This window comes from Periplaneta americana, chromosome 4 (assembly GCF_040183065.1).
Source record: "Periplaneta americana isolate PAMFEO1 chromosome 4, P.americana_PAMFEO1_priV1, whole genome shotgun sequence".
Lineage (NCBI taxonomy): Eukaryota > Metazoa > Arthropoda > Insecta > Blattodea > Blattidae > Periplaneta > Periplaneta americana.
Window position 1 is genome coordinate 38,865,446 of NC_091120.1, and position 23,227 is coordinate 38,888,672.

The window sequence follows — 23,227 nt, forward strand, 5'->3', positions numbered from 1 at the left end:
TGTCTTATATGCAACACATTTGTTGAAAATCTTCTATATTGATTGTTCACCAGGTTTTTTACTTGTATTGTGTACGTGTGGAAGAAGTGCGGTATTCATTCATAGCATTGAAAACTTTAAAATACATTTATAATCCATTCTATTGGCTGCAGGACAAAGAACCTCTTTATGGCATCTACAACGCTAAGTTAATTACTTCCCAGTCAGAAAACACAATCTGTTATATATTTTCAAAGAATAATAGGAAATATGCTCCTTTCATGAACACGAAAGGAAATACGATATGTGAATCAGTTGAGAAGCTAGTTACTAAGTACTCGTATATGAAGAAAAAATGTTATTTGTAGGCATGGCGATACCTAATACGGCGTCGAGACTGAGAATTATTGCCCGGCAACAAACATATCAAAAGTGAACAGAAAACAAGTGCTCCTACCGCTCATATTGAAATGGGGATTAAGTTATTTGTCGTTAAACTCTTGAAGAGTAAGGGTCTGCTCTTGTCAAGTACGGTTTACTCTAGATAATGTAGTATAACATGTTGTATTCGTACAATAAAAAAGCCACGTCGCTGTTATTTCCGCGTGGCTCCTCCTCTTTGTTTACGTCTTAAACTGGCCGCGTTGTTGCAAATTCTATTCCTGCCTGCCGCCGAGCAGGACAGTAAATTTATTAACAGCTGTCTACAAAACGTGGCAGCAGTGGAAATGCATAACGTCATCAGTTACCAATGACAAGACGCTCACGTTTAAATGTAACCGAGCTGCAACGTGATGGGCTGTTGGAAATAACACCGACGTTAGAGTATTTTCAGGTCAATCTTAAAGTGAAAAACGGCCTACCTCTCTGTCACGCCTCTCGTATCATTTAGTGGGCGTGAAAGTATGACATCATGCGCAACGGAAGCGCTGTTGAGTCTGTTGTCATCTTATAGGTTTGTTTCTGCAGCAGTTTCCAACTGTCAAGAGCATGAGCACAACGACTTTACTATTTGTGCAGCGATAACTTCAAACTCTATTTATTTTCGAATAAGGGAAGAATTTTGACGGTGTCGTGTATAGTTCCTGGGTTAGCTCAGTCGGTAGAGCATTCGTGCGCTAAGCGAAAGGTCCCGGAAGAATTTTTCCCTTGAAATTATTCAAGCCTGCTTCACATGGAGCTTCTACCTGAAAGCCAGATTTGTATCTATTTATTTTTATTCAGTGCTGTGCCCAAGGGTGGGTATTTCACTGCAAACCTAGCATTCTCCAATCCTTCCTATTTTCTGTCATCCTCTTTGACTCATATGATCCGTATATCTTAAAGTCGTCTGTCATCTGATATCTTCTTCTGCCACGAATTCTTCTCCCGTTCACTATTTCTTCCAGTGCATCCTACACAAGGCAGTTTCTTCTCAGCCAATGACCTAACCAATTCATTTTCTTCTTCCTGATCAGTTTCAGAATCATTCTTTCTTCACCCACTCTTTCCAACACAACTTCATTTCTTATTATGTCCGTCCACTTCACACGCTACTTGCTTATCAAAGTCAGACGTTCTTATAGCATATCAAACCATCACCAAACTATTTTCTAACGGTCAGAAAAATTTGCGAATCACACCTAAACCAATCTCAAATCACATTGATGCAAGCGTGTTAAGATAGTTTTGTTTTGCTTTTATCCACTGGACTGGCACACACACGTACTTGTTGCATTGATATTTTATGTGTCGATGATTATCTATATTTGTTTATTAAAATATGGAGTGAAATTTAATTACATCTTCAGTATACGAGATTAGTAACTTATTTTACAGTACATGAGCGTTCGTACACAGATGGTTTCAAATTAATTTCAAACCTGTCATCGTTGATCATGAGCAATAGGTGAGGTTGGAACAGTTTTCAAAGGGAAAAATTGAGACGGTGTCGGGTGGAGTTCCCGGGTAGCTCAGTTGGTAGAGCGCTGGTACGCTCAACCAGAGGTCCCGGGATCGATACCCGGCCCCGGAACAATTTTTCCCTTGAAATTATTCAGTTTTCAAACAGTTGTCAAACCATCACAAAGTCGCTGCAGACAAACCTTGTAGCTGTGTGCGGCATAACAGATAGCCTTTGTCTGGCCCGATTCAATCACCTCCTAGTAAAAATCTTTCGTGACGGGCATAAATCAAGTCGAGTGCAATGTTGTCAACTCATGGGAGATGTCGACAGATTCCTTCCTATCTCAATTTCGTTATCATTTCGTAGTATTCCCCGAACGCCGGCTGGCGACGTACGGAGAAGGCTGGCTTAAGGGCGAGGGGGGTTACCTGCTCGAAATCTGGTTATGCAGCGAACCTTAGTGTAGTCAGCCGGTATGGGTTTGTAAATGCGCCCATCTTGAGGGTTAGCTCAATAATAGATGTCCTAGGCCGCAGTATTCGATCATAGTGGCATAGTTAGAGAGCGGAATTTTAGGCCCTAAAAAGTGACATTTTAGGCGCTTAAAATAGGCTCTTAAACTCCTTTATTTAGTCTCATAAAATAAAAAAATAGTATTTTTTTGTTAAAGAATGTCACTAATATAAGGTGTTCTTCATTCACCAATCACATTTCATAGTGTGCTTCACAGTAGATGATCAGCACCTATTGTGGCTATTGTGTTGCTCACTGCGGTACTTACAAATGGTGAGAAAAAAGGAAGGGGTTGTTATTTGTCTTGGATTTTAACAGAATGCTTATTCGAGTACAACCCAGCGAGTTTGTGTTAAATTGCTGACAAACAGAGAAAGATATAATAATAATAATAATAATAATAATAATAATAATAATAATAATAATAATAATAATTTATCTCGCAGGAATTCTTTTACATGCCAGTAAATCTACTGACATGAGCCTGTCGCATTTAAGCACACTTAAATGCCATTGACCTGGGCAGGGGTCGAACCTGCAACCTCGAGCACAGAAGGCCAGCGCTATACCGACTACGCCACTCAGGCCGACTGAAAATTGGAATTTTAGGACTGAAAGATTGTCAGAATAAGAAGGGGTGGCCCGGAGGTACTTCTCTATTGTGTTGTTCACTGCCAGGAAGGAGGAGTTGTTATCCGTCTTGGGGTGTAAACGGTACAGGATGTTGAGAAAAACAGTGAACAGTTAGGAAAAATGATGCAAAAACTTTTAAAACTTAAAAATAGGCACTAACTTCGAACTAGGCATTTAAACACTACAAAACCCCTTTATTTATGCCTATATTTCCATGAAAACTGTAAATATAAAATCTCAAGCCTGTAGGCTATGTATCAATGAAAAAAGTAGGTTTTTGCCTAAATTCCGCTCTCTAGTCATAGTGCCCCCACCCGAAATTTAATTCAATTCAAAAGCTTTCAAACTGTGTTTTATGAGTGATGTTGCTGTTAAGTAAAATAAACAGTAATTCAGTTGAATAATGTACTGAACACAAAACAGAGTATGAATTGGTGTCAGAATGTTCTAATGGAAGTATGCACGGAAATGACCCCGAAGTAACGACTCATTGGTACCACAAAATAGAGAACAAGGCTCTTTTGTTGTGCGGTTAACATACAGACGTGTAAGTATGTGTAATACCTCACAGGCAACAGTAAACATAAATGGAGGACAAGTGTACACATTTAAGGTTAATGTTGTGTGAATTAAGACTGCTTTTCCGGCACCATAAAAATGTATTCGATGTGTACTTACGAAGTGTCCAACTTTCCAGTTGCTTTTGTAGACATTTTATTTTTCCTCTGGCTAGTCAGATGGCAATTCTGCATGTGGTGGAGAAGGTGCGTAAGGACAAAATAACGAAATATTTACATAAACAATTCCCATGTGAGAAATAAGCAATTTAAATCACGAAGTTGTACGTTCACTTACATAAGTGGACATACGCATAAATTGAAACAATGAAATAATGACGAATTTAGAGACACAAAATAAAATTACATAACAGAAAGGGTATTACTTGGTAATTCGTCGCTGTTATTACAAAACCTCGTAAATTCAATGACCGCTGAAATCGAGGTTTCGGTCTTACCAGTGGCAAAATATCGATTCTCAGTAGTTTATGAACGCTTGAGTTAACCCAGACAGCATCCCAAACTATGACATTACAAAAATGACAGTCATTCCCGGAATGACTAACCGGGAACTGCTTAACAAACCAACCTGTATAGTCAGGGGGCCCTTGCCCTTCATGGAATTTCGTGGCTAATATATCTTCTTCTATAGAAGAATGAGTAATACATTTTCCGCAAATGACAAACTACAAACCTTGAAATGAGAGCATACTTTTCAATAAAAAAAACTTATTATAATGTTTGGATAAATTACGAGTTTTTGGTGCTTTATTCTGTTAACACAAAATCTGGTACCGGTACATCACTAATGAGAGGTTTCGGTAGTTATGTTTCGTGAATTTTTTTAGTAAATATTTAATGTTGTCAATATTACAGATATTATTTTGTAGGACAAATTAATAAATCTATAATATTTTTGGTAGATTATTTTATGACGCTTTATCAGCATCTTACGTTATTTAGCGTCTGAATGAAATGAAGGTGATAATGCCAGTGAAATGAGTCCGGGGTCCAGCACCGAAAGTTACCCAGCATTTGCTCATATTGGGTTGGAAAACCCCGGAAAAACCTCAACCAGGTAACTTGTCCCGACCGGGAATCGAACCCGGGCCACCTGGTTTCGCGGCCAGACGCGCTAACCGTTACTCCCCAGGTGTGGACTGTTTCGTGAAAGCGCCTGTTTATGCTCCATTAATTTTTTTCCACGACCGGGAGTAAATGTCTGTTTCTATGTTACCAAAATTGGGAGAGAAACGTAACATTTCCTCCGTAGGGAGAGAATTACATTGTAAGAGCGAAACATAGGCCTATCGTGTTTTTGCTGTGACATTTCCTTTGCGTCTGTGCATTATATTTTATACAATATAATAAAATTTCTTCACCCAACTTTAATAATAAGAATTTCAGAAAAAAAACTGCGGCAATTTACTGAAAAATGTTTTCTGAAATTATGTCAACTAAAATTACATTAGGTTGCTTACAGCTGTTAAAGAGTGCCATGAGTAACACTTACTTACTTATGGTTTTTACGGAACCCGGAGGTTCATTGCCGCCCTCACATAAGCCAGCCATCGGTCCCTATCCGGGGTAAGATTAATCCGGTCTCTACAATCATAAAATCCATTTTAATATTATCCTTCCATCTACGTCTCGGCCTCTCCAAAGGTCTTTTTCTCTCCGACCTCTCAACTAACACTCTATATGCATTTTTTGATTCGCCCATGAGTAACACTACATCTGAAATTCGCCTGTTCAAGCCATTTAGAGAAGTTTAACGAACACAAGAGAAACTAACATAGTCTAGATTTAGGACACGTCAAAGATTATTCTTACAAAATTTCATACAATCCGGACGCTTATATTTTTATACTCAGTGGATTTTTTGTAAACTCTGAAGGTCAATAGTAATAATCACTCTCATAGTAATTCTAATGTAAAGGGACCCGGGTTCAAATTTCGGCTGATTCTCCCTAAATATATAATTTGTGTTAGACAAGGCCGTAGTTCAGACAACACAGGGGTTTCCCCGTGTATTCCTTTTCTCAATAATTCTCTATTATTATCATCAATCATTATGTGTAAAGTACTTTTTGTTACTCACGACAAGAAGAAGAAGAGTGAAGCGGGAGGGGGAAGTATGTTAGTGACATTGATGTTTATATTATGTGATGCAATAGCCATACTAATCATTAAAAATATGCTAGTCATTGGTCTTGTGCTTAGGAAGTGAGAAGTTAAACTGTTAGTATATAGAGTAAGCAAGTTAATTGTTACTTTATTAAAATAATTAATACGGTATCCTTTAATTTTCCATGCGGGCTATTTCATCTCAAATCGAACGAAATATAGAGAAAATTGACCTTGCAATTTTTAAATACAATGATACTTTTTCTTTCCGTTGACAACTGTGATACAATGCTTTGTGCAAAGTTTGAGGCATCAGATCTTTATAGTGTTTAAATTAAAAATATTTAAATTTATCGTATTTTCATAAAATTAGCAACTTTAAACTGTTCTGGCTCCGAAACCCTTTCACCCAATGATCAAAATCATGGTTTATTTTGATGCTGAGAAATTAAAGTTTATATTGACATGTAAATAGTTTTTCTTACTTTTTTTATGGAAATGGAGAAATTTAGATTTTTCTTCATTAAGACGCCTTTGCTCACGAAAAAATATTTTTAAAATATATGGTTAGATTCCGCATTGAAAGTACAAATAAACACATTTTTTTTACTGGTACACCGTTGATAAGAAAGTATTGAAAATATCAAATAAAGAAAATAAATAGTACACGCGTGAACTAACCAGCTGTCTGTGAGGCGGGAGCTAGCCGAGGCAAGCAAGGCCAGAAGACATAAACACGTGATGTTTCGACTAGTAGCGCATAGCTGGGTTAGCTTTATCACAAGTTTTCATAAACACAGGAGTAAAATGACTCCCAACGCTCGCCTATCTTCAGCTCTCGGCCAGTGCGTGCGGTATTGCGCCGTTCAAGTCTAGGCGTATATAAATAATTTATTTAATATCCTCGAAACTTACTGCCGAGCCACTAAGCAAGCAATGCCGAATCCCTCTTAATATTGCAAGGTTTTTTCTCAATATTTTTTTACATTTTTACAAATGGCCAAAAAGCCTAAAAGTAAGTAAAATCAGATTATCTGTCTCTCTGTATACAATAAAAATAAGGATTACTTGTTATCATAACCTACCATATGTCAGCTTCAAAATGAGCTCCCGTTCAATGTTCTGCGGTAAATGGTTCCAGAGTTCTGAGCACTGAAAGAGGCTTGTTTTTATAAAATACGCTAAATTTGTCGCTCAATAGTACGAAAACCGTTTAACTTTCGATAATATATTTTTGCAAATGCACTCTCCTCAGCACCATGTATAAATATGGAAAAAATTAGAGTATTATAAAAATGCGAGGTTTTTTACTGATCGATATCATATGGAATAGCCCATACGCTTACTGTAACTAATGTTTTCGGCATGAGTAATAACCTGGCTACTGGAATGCTTATCTGTATAAGTAGTGTTTATCATAATTAGTAACCGCAATCCGCTCGTCTTCTCGTAACTAATAATACAGTCCACCACGTGTGGTGCACTCTGAATAGTCCCTGACGAACTATGGTCCGTCCAGGAATCCGCGCATATGGGGGCGGAGTCTATCTGTGCCGGAATGTCTTGCACGCAGCATCATCTCCAATTCGCTAAGGGGTAACATGCTCGTGATAGAAGGTAGAGGAGAGTTCAGAAAGAAATTATCCCCTCCTCTACAAGCGATTAATCGCTTCGTTCAAGCAATGCCTCCCCCCAGAGCAGTCATCGGCCCTCGCCCTCCCAATACCACTTGCTCAGAGGTGTTGTTTCGGGCAAATCGCAATATAGCGAACGTAGAAGCTCCGCCCACGACCTCTTCCACTTTTCCCATACTAGCTCACCAGACACTCTACGTGATAGGCGAGTGTTGTGTCGAATGCACATTTCATGTGGGTGGGAATATCTTCCCCTACTGGTGTTCTCTTTATTGCGATTTATCCCTCTTTTTTTTTCGTCTTTCCACTCCACAGTTTCCTGGGACGGACCATAATTGGTCTAGCGACATCTATGAGTAGACTCGGGGCGAATAACGGCAAAGATAAGAGCTCTGCTTAGGGAAAATAAAATAATAATTCCAATAGAGTGGGGCATAAAGAAATTACGGTTGCCACTGTACTATTAGAATATTCGCCATTTCTTTTCGGTGGTATCTTGGGTTCCCTTTACTCCTTACAATTTGACACATCCATTTCATTTCTTATGTCATGTAGACTAGTATCATTATTTTTAGAATATACAAGAAGTCGCAATAAAAAAAAATTGTAATGGAATTGAGAAACGACAGAAATTACGCTGTAGATACTTGAATTAAGCTCCACCCCAATTAGTGGCAGTTTCTGGAACCTTAACAGTGACACAGGGCTGTTTACCTTGATTAAATTTTGCCCAACGAAAACGCCATCTCTAAACTAAAAAAAAATTAACTGCTGTCCGTTTCTATAGGCCTGTGGTGGGCAAAATGAACACAACCCACAAGGCAGGATTTAAATGGCACCTACATGCTGTGGGAGGGTTGCACTCTACAATGCAGTGACGGATTTACAGACAGTTACGCCACTACACTCCTACCTACCATATGTAATTAGAATAGTCCATTCACGTGATATTTAATTAATCATTTTTCAAAGCAATTTCTTCGAAATTGGGATTTATATCTGTGCATGCTATTTGCAGTTGCGCAAGGAGATGAGCATCGCTTAAGCGGGATTTATGGCTGGACTTCATAAATTTCATTTTAGAAAACAGCCGTTCACACTGGTAGGTTGATGAATACTTACCGTCATTTCCCATAACTATGGTCCTGGAACACAACTATGATCCACGATACAACCATTCAAAGATCACTGTAGAAGTAACATAGACCGTTCGTAGATAGCTGCAGTGACTTGAATTCAAACTACAGTACAGCAAGAATATAGATAAACGAGGTACTACATTATGGAGTACAAAATTTGAATAGTTGTATCGTAGACAATAAGTTATGTTCCAGGACCATAGTTATGGGAAATGACGGTACTCATTATTTTTTAAGCAAACTGTCTAAGCAGTGGATATATAGTACTGGACAACTTTTAAAAAATTTTAGCCCCCAGTAGACCTTCACATTCTGCTTTCAAGAAGCCATCATTCTGCAAATCCAGTACCTGTAGGTAATTGCAATTGTGGGATAACATTTTCAATTTAAACATGAAAAGGAGTGGCAAAATATTGAAATCTTTCTCTATCCTTTGAAAATCACTGAATCTGTGTTCCTTGAACTCGTATAACAGGTGATTTATTTTAAGAATATACATAATTTAAGTTCGTGTCCTGAATATTTGTAACTTATCCTAAACATGAGAAATGAAAGAACCGCCTTTCTTGTAAGTGTGATATCCTCTCGATTAATTTCATTCTGCGAAAGACATTGTATCACTAATGAAGCTCTGAAGTACAGCAATCCAGTATAATCCGCTACGTACACGCGCAATATTTTCATGGAGTGGGGAAAGGGGAAAGTAGGGGGTAAGTTTGGTGCTTCGCTAAGGTCTGACGTCACTGCGGCAATGCCGCAGGAATGCCCACCATTGCTATAGGCCTAAGTAAAAAATTGGAATATTTAGAGTGAGATATAAAGTTTTCTTCGTCGTCTTCTTCTTTGCATTGAGATTCAAGTTTGGAACGTACACTTTTAACATTTAGGCCTACGCCAAGTCTTGGAAAATCTGTGACGTGTGAATTATCTTGCTACACGTATGTCGGTTGAGTGCGTTGCACTGTAGGACAACATGCATTTGAGCAAGTGCTTTGTGTTGTAGAAAGAGTAATGGATGGGCTGTAGACGGGCCTGTGACCTTTAATTTCAGTGTCATGACCACAAAACACTCAAGCTACAAACAGGAATTCTCAAGGCACGTAAGCACAGCGTGCGACTTTATTTTTACCAGACAGAGAGAGAGAGAGAAATAAAGAGAGAGAGAGAGAGACAGGCAGACAGAGAAAAAAGAGAGAGAGATTTCTAGTTGAAACTAAGAACGAAAGTAAATGGCAATCGTGTTTTGTAGACGTATGAAATAATAGTTCTTTTAATGTACCTAAAACGTTGGGTGTTTCCACTTCTTAAGAGTTACAAGCCTCGGGAGACAAAAACAAGACTTTAATGCCAAGTTAGCAAGCTATTATCAAGAAGCGGTTTTTCAATATTTACTGCTACGTAGTGGCATCCTAATGTTAGCTTCGAGGGGCTGAGCAGGATTAATATAGTCTTCAACAGCAATTTTAGAAATAAAGATTACTGTATTTTTCTAACAAGAAAATCATGTAATGAATTTATGCATTTCGTAACATTTTCAGCTTGTAACGTTTAAGCATTTGGAATTCAAGGAATCTGGTCATTATCTATGTTAATATTGTGACCTCATATTGCAATTACAGTAGAACCTTTATTATCCGTGGTAATGAAGGAGGTGAACTGAACGCTTAATCGAAAAAATCGGATAATCCGTTATCATAAAATATTTTCATAAATTAAGTGAATAATACATACACTTTCGTAATTTCCTCGGTGGTCTTGCATTTAACACGCCACGTAGTGGATCAGAAGTTCACTAATTTAAGTCTAGTTGTCAACGAGGAGTTTTATGGAGCAAGGAAACTCCTTGTAATGGCTGTCAGCGGAAATATAGGAATACTAGAGGTCTCATGTTGTAGATTTACATACTTTATACACTTCATCCTTGTTTTTTTATTAAATCGCGCATAATTGTAACACCAATCTCGTATTCTGATGTGAGATGAGTCACAGTTTCTCTTTCCCCAAATTACTCAATTATTTTCACTTTTTCGGTACCTGGCACAACACGTTTTCTTTTGACATTTTGACATTTTATACAGAAGTTGAGTAGACCATTGTGTAAGTGAAAAGGCATGTAATAACACTCTCTAGCAAAAATACATACTAATATAACGTAAAATAGTACTTCATATGTTTCTGCAGCAAAAAAAAAAAAAAAAAAAAAAAAAAAAAAAAAAAAAAGCGAGATACAGTCGGATAATCCGTCAATCGGTTATTAGAGTGACGGATAATCGGAGTTCTACAGTACTACAATAATTGACATTGGATGACGGAGAGTATGATGTATTTAAAACAAAGTAATTTGGAATCGAGCCAGTTGTCATAAAACATAGAGCAGAAACGAATAACATAATGAATTCATTATTATTTGTACACAAATGCGGCGATTAATAAATGCGGGGAGTATAAAGGTGGAAGTAGTTAGCCGTTTAACGTAGTGTAATTCTACAGTACTTAACTGTAGTATTAATTTCCAAATGAATCCAATTTTCTGTAATGAAATTTTATTTATTCATTCATAGTTTTTTCTCAAAAGCCGATCTTTCACTGCAAACCCGACATTCTTCAATTTTCCCTATTTTCCGCCTTCCTCTCCGTGTCCGCATATGATCCATATATCTTAAAGCTGTCTCTCATCTTTTTCAGCCCCGAACTTTTCTCCCATTCACCATTCCTTCCAGTTGCATCCTTCAGTAGGCAGTTTCTTCTTTAGCCAGTGACCCAGCCATTTTTTTTCTCTTCCTGATCAGTTTCAGCGTTATTCTTTCTTCGCTCACTCTTTCTAGCACAGTTTTATTTCTTACTCTGTATGTTCATTTCACACGCTCTGTTTTTCTCCATATACACATTTGAAATCCTTCTAATCGTTTCTCTTCACTTCATCGTGATGTCCATGTTTCTGTCCCATGCGATACAGTACTCCATGCAAAGCACTTCACTAGTCTCTTCCATAGTTCTTTTTCCAGAGGTCCGCTGAAGATGTTCCTTTTCCTATTTAATACTTTCTCTGCCATTGTTGTCCTCCTTTTGATTTCTTGGCAGCAGCTCATGTTACTGCTTATAGTACAGTGCGTATACTAAATGGCTCCGCAGGAGAAGTAAGGAGAACGCGGGAACTCGAGGAGTTGTGTTGGTATAGTGTAGGTAAAGTCAATGACCTTGGCCGCATTGAATGGTTGAGAGTGGGAGGGAGCGAGAGAGGAGATGTAATATTCCTACGTTTCCAAACCAGGCGCTACACAGTATCAACTTTACATCCCTGCCGAGTAGACTACTCTCACTTGCTTCACTGCGGAGCCAGTTAGTATACGCAAAGTTCACCCCAAAAGTATTTGAAGCTGTTCACTTGTTCTATTGCCTTATTTCGAATTCGCATATTATTCTTCTTTAATTTCTTCCGATAACCACGGTCTCCGTCTTGTTTGCAACATATTATTATTCATTACAATTTTAAAAACTCATTGATGTCATAATGATGTGTGAATCGTTTCGACTATCAATTTTATTGTGTTGTCTCGAGACAGACATGGAATGAGGAAGCTGTTATGGAATAATTATCGAGAAAACTTTCTTGTTAAATTTAAATGCAAGGAATATGAAGACAGAAATGAAAAAATATATATATCAAAATCATTTTAAATCCAAAACAATTTAAAAATCCCAATCATGCCCTTAAAATCTCGAATAGCAAAACCCTTTCACTCAACTGTAGGAAATCCATTAATCCTCTATCACTTTTTTTAGAATAATTCACATATGAAGTGCATGTTTGACACTTTGAACTGTAAAACTTAATAATAAACTTATTAACAAAATGACATCCAAAAATTAAGCCTGCTTTAATGAAGGAGTAGAATGAATAACATGAAATTTAACGGTCTGTTTCCAACGAACCGGTTTCTCTTAATATACATACCCGCACATAATCAGCTAGGTTCGGTACATCAATTTTAGCGCCTCGGCGCACAGGTTGCAGTTTTTTTTTTTTATTCATCTGATGGTTTGCATAAGACTTTGATAAACTTTTATGATCTCAGGTTTTGCTTTATTTTTTTCGCAATTAAAATTACCGGTCCACGAGGCAATCTCGTGAGAAGTATTAATTTCCGCATACGCAAGCGTTAAAAAGATGTCAGATGGGAATATTGATCAAGATATTAACCAAACTGTCACGCTTTTGGAAGCACGACTACTTTGACCGTTTCTTGACAGCGTAGACCTGAATTTGAAACCCATCGAGATTAAATTGAAATTTCTTTAAGTTTATGTACACATGCTTTAACATCTGTGGATCCCTATCACCACGGCATGGCGCGTCCTCAGGTTGCGGATAGAGGAGACGGATAGAGGGTAGCTGTGAATATATTGAATAAGCAGTCGTGAACAGCCGATAAGGGGAGGTCCTCCAGCTTGGGGGTTGGGCGAAGGGCTAACAACCCATCACCGTAAAAAACAGCTTGTTATGAAACCTTACAATAAGGATAATATTAAAATCGACTTGATGAAGTGGGATATGATGAGAGACTGGATTAATCTTGCACATGCTAGGGACAGATGGCGGGCTTATGTGAGGGCGGCAATGAACCTGCGGGTTCCTTAAAAGCCATTTGTTAGTTGCAAGTAAGTATGCTTTAACATCTGTGATCATATCACGAGTTTAGCACCTGTTGGTATACCAGTAAGCCGTTGTTGTTATTGTTAAGTTTTTTTACTTGGTTATTTAACGACGCTGTGTCAACTACGAGGTTATTTAGCGTCGATGAATTGGTGATAGCGAAATGATATTTGGCGAGTTGAGGCCGAGGATTCGCCATAGATTACCTGACATTTTCCTTATGGTTGGGGAAAACCTCGGAAAAAACCCAACCAGGTAATCAGTAGAATTGAACTTGCGTTCGAACGCAACTCCGGATCGGCAGGCAAGCACCTTAGCCGACATAGCTACGCCGGTTAAGTTCCTGTTTCTATTGTGTGTTCATGTAACTGATTATTAGATTTTGAATAATGTTTATGATATTGATGATTGAGGAGGTGATGGATCATGGCATGTAAATTTCCAATCCGGCATTAGAATTTGTGACCAATTTTGGGAGTCTATTGCCATTATTATCATAATCATAATCGCCGTCATAGTTATGAAGTATTTACTATTAGGATATGCTATCTGGCCTTCTTGTATCGATGTAAAAATGTTCTCGATCGTTTCGTTAAAGTTTCATTTGTCCTTGGTCTCAGCGTCGTTTTGAAAACAAGGAAAGCTGATTTTGGTAGTTTATGTCTTTCCATCATTACAATCATTATCATTATGAATGATTTAGTAGCATTTGATTATACGTTTTATTTCTGTTAGTCTCAAGATGTATGTTCTTGATCGCTTCAATCGTACCTGGTCGCAGAGCTCTTTTGGAAGACCACTACAGTAAATGCTGGTTTTAGAAGTCAGTGTATTTCATTCATCATCATAATCATCATAATTGCTATCGTCATAAAGTATTTAGTAGCACACCACGTGATATGTTCCTATTGATATTGCCCTCGGAGATTCGATCGTCAATGATCTTCGCTTCCTCTTGGAAGAAATCGAAACGCCAATGTTGAGAATGTGTGTTCTTACTATTATAGGTCTCGCAAGCAGGGATTACCGACGGAAGGAATGCGAATCACACACTGCGATAAGGAAGAGCGGGCGAGAGGAAAGGTCATGAGATAACTTGAATGATATTCAAGAGTACAGTCGGAAGAGAAATGACATCGATAGAATCAGTCTTGCGTTGTGATAGTTAAATTATGACTTTAATTTGTTCCATTGCATGTGAATGCGTGTCTTGTATCGCACGGTATTATTATTTCATTCGTAAACATATGTTGCGCGTTTAATTAGCTTCGAATTTTTCTCTTGCTACGTTCTTTATTTCCACAGCGATGTCTTCAGTTGTTCATCTTATTGGAAGAGACAGTACTTCCATCGGTTCTAACCTCTTCCCCCCACGGCGTGCCTACATACACACGTCAAAACAGACAGCAACGCCACCATTGGTTTTCGGTAATCGTTTCTTGCGCGAGCTATACTATCGCATTTTTTAATCTCTTTGACTATACAAAAATGTCGTCAAGCTCATTATGAAACATATGACAAGTATGTCTAAACACTTATTGCCTCATGCTTAATTGAGGAGGGGTAACTACATAAATTCTTGTAATACAGATATAAGAGCGGTTTTAGCATAACTAAGTTTGGGGGCACGGAAGGGTCAAAATTGTCACCGAAGAAGGAGACCGCATCTGTCCATTATCGGTATTACTAATAAAAACTCTTATACAGACGTTTAACTGACTTATACTTACACAGTGAACAGCTCGTTTATAAATCGTGTGTAAAGTCCTTACTAATAATCACTACATACGTCGTGTATAACAGTATAACTGTTACACATCTACATCATAGTTTCGAAAGGTAATAGAATATCTGAGGTTCTCTATTGTATCCGGTAGAGTGCTCTAGTGTGCCGTGTTAAGTATCGATAGTACAACTAGTTCCGATCAATTACCACGCTATATTTTGGTCAAAGAGTACAAGCTATAGTAATATTATTCTTATTATTCTGTGATCTTTGGATTGTTCTTCTGTGGTTACAAGGCAACCATCTTCATAAAATGACAGTCGATTCGAACAGCTGTTAGAGGGGCGGCAATTTTTTCTCTATATACAAGCTTAAACAAGGGGTTTCGTGTATATAACTTCGGCAAAGCAATTCCCATTGTATAGTTACAGCCTGTTTATACATCCATCGCTTATGCATGGTTTATTAGTAACACAGCTACATCATAGTTTCGAAAGGTAATAGAATATCTGAGGTTCTCTATTGTATCCGGTAGAGTGCTCTAGTGTGCCGTGTTAAGTATCGATAGTACAACTAGTTCCGATCAATTACCACGCTATATTTTGGTCAAAGAGTACAAGCTATAGTAATATTATTCTTATTATTCTGTGGCCTTTGGATTGTTCTTCTGTGGTTACAAGGCAACCATCTTCATAAAATGACAGTCGATTCGAACAGCTGTTAGAGGGGCGGCAATTTTTTCTCTATATACAAGCTTAAACAAGGGGTTTCGTGTATATAACTTCGGCAAAGCAATTCCCATTGTATAGTTACAGCCTGTTTATACATCCATCGCTTATGCATGGTTTATTAGTAACGTTTTCTGTCTCAACTTCGCATAAGTCTCGTATAAAAATTATACACGGTTTATTAGTAAGACCGTACGTGTGCGAAAGAAGTCTTGGGAGCAAATTGTAGCGAATTGTAAGGAAGCAGAGCATCTACGAAGAAAATGCCTATCACCCTCAATGCTAGGTCGGAATAGGGGGTCACTTGCGTGTCTTGACATCATGGGGAATAGAAAATCCGAACAAAAACTGGATTGTTTCCTTCAAGGCGAGACTGATTAGAACATCACCTGTTGAAGTTTATGTTAAGAACAAAGCACGTACGGTCAAAAGACCCTTGAACTGAATTTAAGGGCAAATTCTGATATTGTAGTGTATCTTATGTATAATATTTCTGAATAAATGCCACATCTATCTAGAACATTTATTGCGGACAAGATCTCCAGAAAGATGCATGAAAAATGCTCACGGAAAAGATATACCGAATGGCTCTGGCGTGATCCGAGGTGCATTGCTACATGCGTAATAATCTATAAACTGTTCAGCGGTTTAATCTATTGGAGATAGGTCGCAGTACGTGTACATCATCCTGTGGTCGAGTTTCCTCTCTCTGAAGCGTTCTGCCTTTGAAGGACCAAAGCCTGCCATACAATTGAAGTCCACTCACTTCTGTTCTAGTTTCTTGTAATTGCAATACAAAAGCTAATGGGAATTTCGACGTTATAGATAGAAGAGAACGTGTCATGAAAATGATCATTATGAAATGATATAAAATTACTTTGAATCTTATCCATCTTGTTCATACTAGTTTTTGTACTTCAATTTTTCTAACTGTACTGAAGCATGATGGTATGTCATTTATAAATTTTTGTGTTCGATTCTTTCAAGAAGCCTACCAAATTTGTGAATTTGGCTTTTCTTGAAACCTCGATGCGACAATCTCTTCCTAAATTCGTTCTCTTTTCGCCAGTTCAAAAATAAATCAGATTGTGGTTGTTGAATTATTATATTAGTTAAAAGTGTACTTTTGCAATAAAATTAAGATTCTTAATAGCTTCTTGTGTGATTTTCTAATATCAATGTCGGTTTCTGTGGTCAAGTTTGATGGCTACATCTGGAATTCAATTCTTCGAAGATGCTCATTATTTTTTAAGAGTTTTTGTGTTTTGTTTCTCCTAAAACACTTTAATAACGACCTCTTCTTACTGAATGTTTTTCTGTTGAGCAGTTCGTGAATACTGTATACTAGATCATTGTTGAATAAAAAACAGCACTTTGAAATGTTGTAATACAATAAATAAATATAGACCTATGCCTTGTTGAGAGACTATATAAAGTGAATTCCAAAGAAAAGGATATATAGGACATCTGAAAAAGCGACTGAGTGGCTATAATAAGCAGATGCAAGGAACGTGAGGTACAGTGCTTGAAAATGGAGGTTATAAAATTATAAATTATTGTTTGTTTAACGACGCTCGCAACTGCAGAGGTTATATCAGCGTCTCCGGTATGCGGGGAATTTTGTTCCGCAGGAGTTCATTTACATGCCAGTAAATCTACTGACATGAGCCTGTCACATTTAAACACACTTAAATGCCATCGACCTTGGCCGGGATCGAACCCGTAACCTCGAGCGCAGAAGGCCAGCGCTATACCAATTACGCTACCGAGGCCGGCTAGATGGAGGTTATTACATTGATTAATTAACTGTATTAATTTAATGAGTAAATTATTCTTTGAATTCTTATAATTTACAAAATATAAAAAAATAAAGATAAAAAAATGCACTATGCCTGTGAAATGACCGCGACCCCAGATGTTACACAAATAGAAGAAAAAAATAAAAACTTTAGTTTTTTTGCAAAAACTTAATTATTTTTTAAAGATTAAGTATGTATTCTCCATGGAGAAAGAAATTTTCTGGTGAAATTTCGGCCAGTGTTTGGGACCGGCGCCCACCCAACATCGTGATGCACTTGGGGAGCTGCGATAGGTAGCGAAATCCGGTTACGCAAACCAGCTATAACGGCTGGGGGGTCATCGTGTTAACCATACGATACCTCCATTTCTGGTTGGATGATCGTCCACCTCTGCTTAGGCATGTGGCCGTGAGGCCAGCAGCCGGCTGGTCGGTCTTGGCCACTCGTGGGCTGTAGCGCTACGGATTTTTAATTTACAACTTAAAATATCCTTATTTCGGCACAATAACTAAGACATCTTTCTCTGAATCACACGTAATAATATCCGAATAATTCAACAAGTTGGAATATATACTAATTGGAAACAAGAGCGTACTAACCCAAGTTCTGCAGCCACTATAAGTTATCCTAGGAAATAATCGTTTGTATCTACATTTCATAGAAGGCTACATGGATCAAAACCGTTAAAGAAATTAATGGACGAGAATTAAATCAATTTCTCCTGGTTGGGTTTGTGTTTCCGAGATAACATTTCTACACGTTGAATTCACATTGTGCTATTGTGGATCTAGGAGAGAACAAGATAGTTAAAATTAATCTCAGGTAAACAGAATGTAAACAACAATGTTACTACTACTGCTACTGCTACTACTACTACTACTACTACTGCTACTACTACTACTACTGCTACTACTACTACTACTACTACTACTACTACTACTACTAAACCTACTATTACTGCACTATCACGAAGTCGTTTTTCTAGAACTATTACGGGATATTACATAGCCCCTAAACACACAATTACTGCCTGCAAATATGTATCGTGCAAGTCATCGTTTCAAACAACACAGGAAAGAAAAGAATATCTACTCAAATCCAGCTTTCATGGGAGGGAATGGAATGTCCAGTAGCAATTAATATTCAGTTTATTTAAACTATTAGTAGTCAGTGGATAGCAAGAAGGCCATATTAATTGCTACTTTGCGCTGTATTTTACAGAATTTTTACTTTAAACCTCATTATCCAATTCTGACTTACACTACTTTTGCTCTGAACGGCTCATATAACAGATTGTTCAGCCTTATAGCTTTGACGGCAGCAACTTTTATCAATTTTAGGCTACTATAGGCTACTGCCATCTAGCGATAGTAGAAGGAATCACGTTATAATTCCCATTTGAATTGCATGGAGCAACTGTACTTCCATCTAGCGGTTGTTTTAAATCGACGGTGGCGATCCTAGCGGTTATTCTCTTACACATGCTACCGTTTTTAACATTACAATGGCTAATCTGTTATATACGTAATCAGGGATTTTGGCCTATATGAATGATAAATTCGAAGTTGAAAAGTTACGCTTCATTTTTAATGCAGAATAAAACGTTACCATTTACTGACAGTTTTCTGAAATCTTTTGTTAGGCTATGAAAATATATCTATACTGTAAAAACAAAGGCACTCCTGTTATAGGCTATGAAGGCTCACAGAGTAGAGGTAGAGATGGGTTAATATTCTTTAATTTTGTAGACAATCTGCATTAGTAGCAGCATGCATGTCCTACATAAAAATAAGTATTGTATTTTATTTTCTCTTATAACCTAAATAATAATAACATTGCAACTTCTAGGATTAGCCTATAACATTTTAAAAAGTCTCGCCTTCTCTTCGTTTAATACAGAATCTAATAAATTGCAAATTTGAATTTGAAAAATTTGTTTTCCTGAATTTCTTTTTAGATAATTTCACTAGCAAGTAGTTACTCACTATTATTCATATCGGGGATAATATATCGATGGATGAGAAGAGATACCTTGTTTCTCTGAATTTGCAGGTGAATCATAAAATTGTTTCAAAAATTAATTTATCTTAAACTTTTTATATATCTGCTTCGCAGGATCTTCTAGTCGAGGACAAACTATTAGTTAATGTTCAATTTTGTAAACATCATGATAAATTAGTCAACTTATTCTAAATAATAATAATGTAGTTGTAACTGACCGTTTTTGTATATACGAGATGTCACTTCTTAGCCATCGATATGTTATCATCATTTCCTCTGTTAAGGAATTCAATCATTTGACAGTCATGTTTGTACTTATTCTTGGGAATACTGTGTACCAAGTAGGACTCTTTAATCATGTGGTCAACACTGCACAAGACCTCCAGGTGGGACTCTTTAATCACGTGGTCAACATTGCACCAAGGCCTCCACATAAGAAAACACATAACACATACACGTTTAAAGCAAATATCTATAGGCCTACCCATTACGTTTGGAAGAGAAAAATACCTCGTCTTGTCGGGATTCGAACCCGAGTCAGCTATATATATATATATATATATATATATATATATATATATATATATATATATATATATATATAGCTAGAAACGCCACTGTTTCGTCCAGAGCGGAATAAGACAATTATTACATAAAATTGTCCCTTTTCATAGAATTTTAATTCTGCAGTGCTTGGGAAAAGTGGCATAAGTCAGTTTCCACAAACATTTTTTAATAATTTATTGACAATTTACGGAACATCTGCTCGCTTGAGAAAAGAGACATAAGTATTTCTCCCGTTACAATAATTCATATAGAAGAAAATCAAATCGACATAAACCAGTGTGAAGATAGTTTCCCCCCCCCCTTCTCCTGTAAAATTAACATTTTTGACTTGTGCCACTTTTCCCGAGCACTACAGAATTTTTGTTATAAAATTATTATTCCAGTATCCAGACTTAAATGTTGGAATAAAACTGGGTACTCACTTTTCTTTCCTCTCTCTTCGCTGCCGTCTTCGCTGTCATCATCAACTTCCTCTGTGAGCCCCAGGGTATCAGCCACATCGCCCAAAGCCCTTCCTGCCGAGGTGACGGCATTCAGGACTTCGTTTCCCTTGAGGTCCACTTTGAGAGTGTGCGTCTTTAGGAACCGCTCCACCCTGTTGATGACCATGCTCTCCAAGTCTTTGCTGTTCTCCTCCTCGTCCTCGCCCAGCGCCCTGGGCGCTCCATCTCCTGAAACGTCCGGCGGCGAGCCTGCCGTCTTCACCACAGTGACGCCCTCTGTGAGCGTGAAACTGTCCTTGCTTCCCAACACCTTATCCACAAAGGAGAACAGCTTATACTTCACGCATGACATGGAGTCCTTTCTGAGGCAGTCGCTGTAGACACTGTCCATGAGATCGTCGCCCGTCTGAATGGCGTTGCGGCTGTGTTGCTGGAGTCCGCGCGCTTCTTGAGGGGGGACCGCGGGCGGTGGTGCAGGCACTTCCTGGGACGACGCCACGCTCGCCGCCGGAAGGGCCTCCGAAGCGGCCGTCGCTAGACAGGCCAAAAGTAACGCACGCCACAAAGCCATGCTGATGTTCCGCCAGAAGTAAGAGCAATGTCGTCTGTGAGACGTGAACCTTGTTTTGTGAAGGGTAACACCGGAGTAGTTAGCCTTATATAAAGATTGGAGTGAGTCTTCCTCCTCGCCCCCCTCTCCCTCTGTACTATTCCACAGATGAGTGAAACCACGTGCAGGCCGGTACGTTAATAACACAGGCCCCCTCATAGGAGTGGCTCTGCCGGAGTGGGGTGGGAGGAGACGGTGATGGGAAGAATTTTTTGCTTCTGTTTGTCTCTGCCGGCCAGTGCCCGCACAGGTGCGTGTGTAACCTCCAGTGCATTACCTCCCTCCCCCCTTCACTCCCGGACAACCTGGTTCCTTCACCGATCTGGACCAGTCGGGAGCTGGGCCGACTTTCTTCTGCTCGCTCACGAGTAACCTGGATCCAGATAAGACAGAAGATTTGTACCCTCAATGAAATTGCCCCGAAGGTCACTTTTTACGTGTGGGTATACGGGGGGCCGACTGACCCCGCTCTCGATCCGGAATGTGTGTACCTGCCTAATAAGAGGCAGGGGAAAGTTAAAATACTTATTTGATTAACATTCCCTCTTTTGCGGGAAAGTGGCTGATGGAGTTACAATATGTTCGATAAGCTAGTGATGCTTTAGTTGATGGACGTTGGAAAAGTTGACGTTAAAACAAATTTTAACTCTAGGAGTTAGAAAGAGTCGGTGGTTTTGAGCCTGTCTCAGTTATGACTACTGGTATTGAGGAAATGTCATTACTTAAATTAAAATAAGAACCTCTAGAAGCAATCGCATAGACATATTGCAGTAAAACTCTGAAGAATCAGGGAAAGTTTATTTAGAAATATTAAACGGCATGCAAATATTGTAAAGTTGATATAGGTAGAATTGACTCCTAATCATGACGTTGAAATATATTACAGTGCTCGATCTAAAAAAAAAAAGATACTTTTTTTGTCCATGTTTCAAGCGAAATAGTTTATCATCAACTTCTTTTTATGCGTTCGTCGATAGTAATCGAATTTTCAGTTTCCGGAGGGAGATATAGTATGATATCTGACTTAATTTTTAAAAATTGTACTCTTCATGTATAACCTACTGTGTATACAAAGTGAACCGTAAGGAATGTCATTGGTTTCAGGAGGTTATTCCTTGAGATACTTATTTCAAACAAAAAGATTTAATACAGTTTTGCTCCTTTTTTGCTTCCTTTTCGAGAAAAACTTTGTTTTATGTGAAGCATTTCATACCGTGTTCCGGGAAAGCCATTGACCGAATTCCCAATATGCTCATTTAATTTAAGAGATCAGTGTATTATGATAGAAGATGGTTGAAAGAATTCCAATTTTGTCCTTCAAATATGCAGAAATTTGATCCGAACAAATGTAACTTTTCGTTCTCCAAAAAAGTGTTAAAATGTTACATTTGTTCGGATCAAATTTCTGCACATTTAAAGAACAAAACTAAAATTATTTCAATCATTTATTATCATAATACACTGCTCTCTTAAAGTGACTGAACACATGGGGAATTAAATCAATAGCTTTCCCAAAATACGCTATGAAATGTTTCATATAAAACATTTTTTATCTGCGAAAGGACGCAAAAACGAGCAAAATTGTATTAACCTCTTTTGTTTGAAATATCTGAAAGAGAAACTACCTGAAATTAATGAGATTATTTATGGTCCATTCTGTATAATGATAATGCTTGTCGCATAAATTCACGTGATATCATTCTTTATTTTTCTCTTTTACTACAATTGCAACCTACCCTAGGTGCAAAAGCGCTTTGTTTGTAAATTTTGGAGCTATAATAATAATAATAATAATAATAATAATAATAATAATAATAATAATAATAATAATAATAATACGTTTCCAATAACATTTTTTAAATTGTGAATATCGATCTTTAAATTTGGTAAAAGTAAGGAATGTCCTTTGCATTTCTTCATTTGTGTTTGATTATTATTATTATTATTATTATTATTATTATTATTATTATTATTATTATTATTATTATTATTAGTTTTGACAACTATGAAAGTTCTTTTCTGTTTAATTTACAATAAAATACCATCGTACTCTCTTTCTCTCTACAGGTTTTCTAATGAAAAACTTCTAGGGTGTTATGCATAGACATTTCGCTAGCCCGCGCTACGAGCGTGCTAAGCTAGCCCCGGCTATCGACTGATTACTTGTACAGGATTCATATCATATCATATCATATCATATCATATCATATCATATCATATCATATCATATCA

The 23,227-nt window shown here is 37.7% G+C and overlaps 1 protein-coding gene across 1 annotated transcript in view; it reads right to left on the minus strand.

Annotated features, from left to right (window-relative positions):
• Positions 1-21,026, minus strand: part of Osi7 (Osiris 7) — a 45,188-nt gene extending 24,162 nt beyond the window's left edge. The window contains exon 1 of the mRNA XM_069823205.1: positions 20,365-21,026. Coding sequence (XP_069679306.1) covers positions 20,365-20,956 — 592 coding nt within the window. The 5' untranslated portion in view covers positions 20,957-21,026. The remainder of the gene's footprint in view (positions 1-20,364) is intronic.
• Positions 21,027-23,227: the final 2,201 nt, after the last annotated feature.